General features: G+C 53.6%; 1 protein-coding gene across 1 annotated transcript in view; it reads right to left on the bottom strand.

The window, feature by feature from the left end:
• The window catches only part of KCNN1 (potassium channel, calcium activated intermediate/small conductance subfamily N alpha, member 1), a 58321-nt gene that overhangs the window by 32917 nt on the left and 22536 nt on the right, over positions 1–2868 (bottom strand). Inside the window, exon 3 of the mRNA XM_011925911.1 lies at positions 8–175. Coding sequence (XP_011781301.1) covers positions 8–94 — 87 coding nt within the window. The 5' untranslated portion in view covers positions 95–175. The remainder of the gene's footprint in view (positions 1–7; positions 176–2868) is intronic.

The raw sequence follows: 2868 nt of genomic DNA, 5'->3' as shown, positions 1-2868 counted from the left end.
GGCCGACCTCGGGGTCCGGAGGGTCTCGTCCCAGGGCGCCTGGCCCGCTGCCCAGCGGCCGCCCCACGCTGCCATTGTAGCTGTGGCTGTTCATGACTACCTGGGTGCAGGGGTTGGGCTCGCTGCAGGCCGCCCCGGGCCCGGCATGGCTCAGCGGCTGGGCTCCTGCACTGTCCTACAAGGGGACAGAGGGACGTGGTCACAGCAGGGTCCAGCTTACTGACCAGAAAGGCAAGGACCCATCCCAGAACGTTCTAAGTTTGGGAGTGGCCCAGAGTGCTGGCACGTGGGTTTACCATCCCAGAAACATCGGAGTCAGCCTGAATCCCTCCCCTGCTCAAAGCCCTCCCATGGCTCCCCAGTGCTGTCTCATTGAAAAAAAAAACTCCAGAGAGCCGGGCACAGTGGTGCAGCTCTGGTAATTGCAGCTACTTAGGAGGCCAAGGCAGAAGGATCGCTTGAGGTCAGGAGTTTGAAACCAGCCTGGCCAACATGGCGAGACCCAGTCTCTACTGAAAGTACAAAAATTAGCCAGGCGTAATGGTACACGCCTGTAGTCCCAGCTACTTGGGAGGCTGAGGCAGAAGAATGGCTTGAACCCAGGAAGCAAGAGGCTGTAGTGAGCCAAGCCTGGGTGGCAGAGTGAGACTATGTCTCGAAAAAAAGAAACAGAACAAAGAAACTCCAGAGCTGGGCCCGGTGGTGCACACTTGTAATCACAGCTACTTAGAGGCTGAGACGGGAGGACTGCTTGAGCCTGGGAGTTTAAATCCAGCCTGGACAACATAGCAAGACCTTATCTCTAAAACAAAAACAAATAAAATAAAACACCAACCTCTTCACTATGGCCAAGGGGCCCTCTGTATCTGGTTCCCACCTATCTCATCCTTCTTACTCTCCCCAGACCCAATCCCTCCAGCCACAATGGTCTCCCGATCACCAGATTCCAACAAGTTCATCCTTCTCTGAGCCTTTGCACAGGCTGTGCCCTCCGCCTGGAATGCTCCCCACTAGCTACCAGACCCCTGCCTGCTGACTTTATGTGTATCCAAGTACCTAGAACAATGCCTAGCAAACAGATGACACTCAGGAAACACTTGCTGAATGCTGGAAGGTGAAATCTACCAACGGGCTTGCCTGGGAGGATAGCGTGGCCAATGGTATGCTTAGAAGGTGGTTTTCATCTGCACTTATCCTCTTCCAACCTTCAGACTCCTGGATGAGTTAACCTTACCTCACTGTGCCTGCTGCATTTGTAGGCTCCTGCATTGTGGCCTATGGGACATTAGGGACCCTGGCTGTGGCTACAGCGATTCTGAGGCTCCCTCCTGCCTGGGCAGGCGGGGATCCATAATCTCTAAGCAGATTCCAGGACCAGTGTGGCAATGCAGGATTTAACTCCAAGATCTGGAATCGATTCTGCAGGGCTTTGTAAAATGTAAGACATGCTTGGCTGGGTTCTATGACCTCAGGCCAGCCTCAGTTTCCCTGCCAGGCTATTTGAAGAGCATCCTGTGTGATCACAGAGCAATGCCCTGTGGCATCATGTGTGAGAGCAGGGACCTCAATTGATGGTGACACAGTCATGCTCACCAAGGCACTGATGAGGCAGTCTGAGTCTCTGGATCCAACTTGCTAGATTCTCCCCTGCCCTGCCCAGCCCAGTATCTCACACCCTCAAATGCACTCCCTACCTGCTCTGTAGCCCAGGCTGGAGTGCAGTGAGGCGATCCTAACTCACTGCAGCCTCGGACTCCTGGGCTCAAGGGATCCTCCCACCTCAGCCTCCCAAGTAGCCAGGACTACAGGTATGCACCATCCCCCCCACCCAGCTAATGATTTATTTTTCTGACATCAGATGAGATCAGGCGTGTTCAGGGTGGTATGGCTGTAGATGATTTATTTTTATTTCTAGTAGAGATCAGGTCTTGCTACATTGCCCAGGCTGGTCTTGAACTCCTGGGCTCCAGTGATCCTCCCTCCTTGGCCTCCCTAAGTGTTGGGATTACAGGCATGGACCACTGCGCCTGGTCCCAGGCTCCGTTCTTTATGTAAATGTTCTCCTGAATCCTAATACTGCCAAGAAGTGGGTCCTGGGATTTGGCCAGTTTTACACATGGGGAAACTGTGGCACGATGTTGTGAAAGAACCTGCCTGGGGGCCGGGCGCAGTGGCTCACGCCTGCAATCCCAGCACTTTGGGAGGCCGAGGCGGGCAGATCACGAGGTCAGGAGATCGAGACCATCCTGGCTAACACGGTGAAACCCCGTCTCTACTGAAAATACAAAAAATTAGCCGGGTGTGGTGGCAGGCACCTGTGGTCCCAGCTACTCATGAGGCTGAGGCAGGAGAATAACTTGAACCCAGGAGGCAGAGCTTGCAGTGAGTAGCGATTGCACCACTGCACTCCAGCATGGGCGACAGTGCAAGACTCTGTCACAAAAAACAAAGAAAAAAAGAAAAGAAAAAAGAGAAAAAAAGAAAGAGAAAAAACCTTCTTGGGCTGGGCACGGTGGTTCACGACTGGAATCACAGCACGTTGGGAGGCCAAGGTGGGCAGATCATCTGAGGTCAGCGGTTCGAGACCAGCCTGACCAACATGGTGAAACTCCGTCTCTACTAAAAAGACAAAAAATTAGCCAGGCGTGGTGGCCCATGCCTGTAATTCCAGCTACTCAGGAGGCTGAGACAGGAGAATCACTTGAACCTGGGAGGTGGAGGTTGCAGTGAGCCGAAATCATGCCACTGCACTCCAGCCTGGGTGACAAGAGCAAAACGCCATCTAAAAAAATAAAATAAAATAAGGCCGGGCGCGGTGGCTCAAGCCTGTAATCCCAGCACTTTGGGAGGCCGAGACGGGCGGATCAC

The sequence above is a fragment of the Colobus angolensis genome, unplaced genomic scaffold (genome assembly GCF_000951035.1).
Source record: "Colobus angolensis palliatus isolate OR3802 unplaced genomic scaffold, Cang.pa_1.0 Scaffold66, whole genome shotgun sequence".
Taxonomy (NCBI): Eukaryota; Metazoa; Chordata; class Mammalia; order Primates; family Cercopithecidae; genus Colobus; species Colobus angolensis.
The sequence above is the reverse complement of the archived record's forward strand: the minus strand, read 5'-3'. Positions and strand labels throughout refer to the sequence as shown.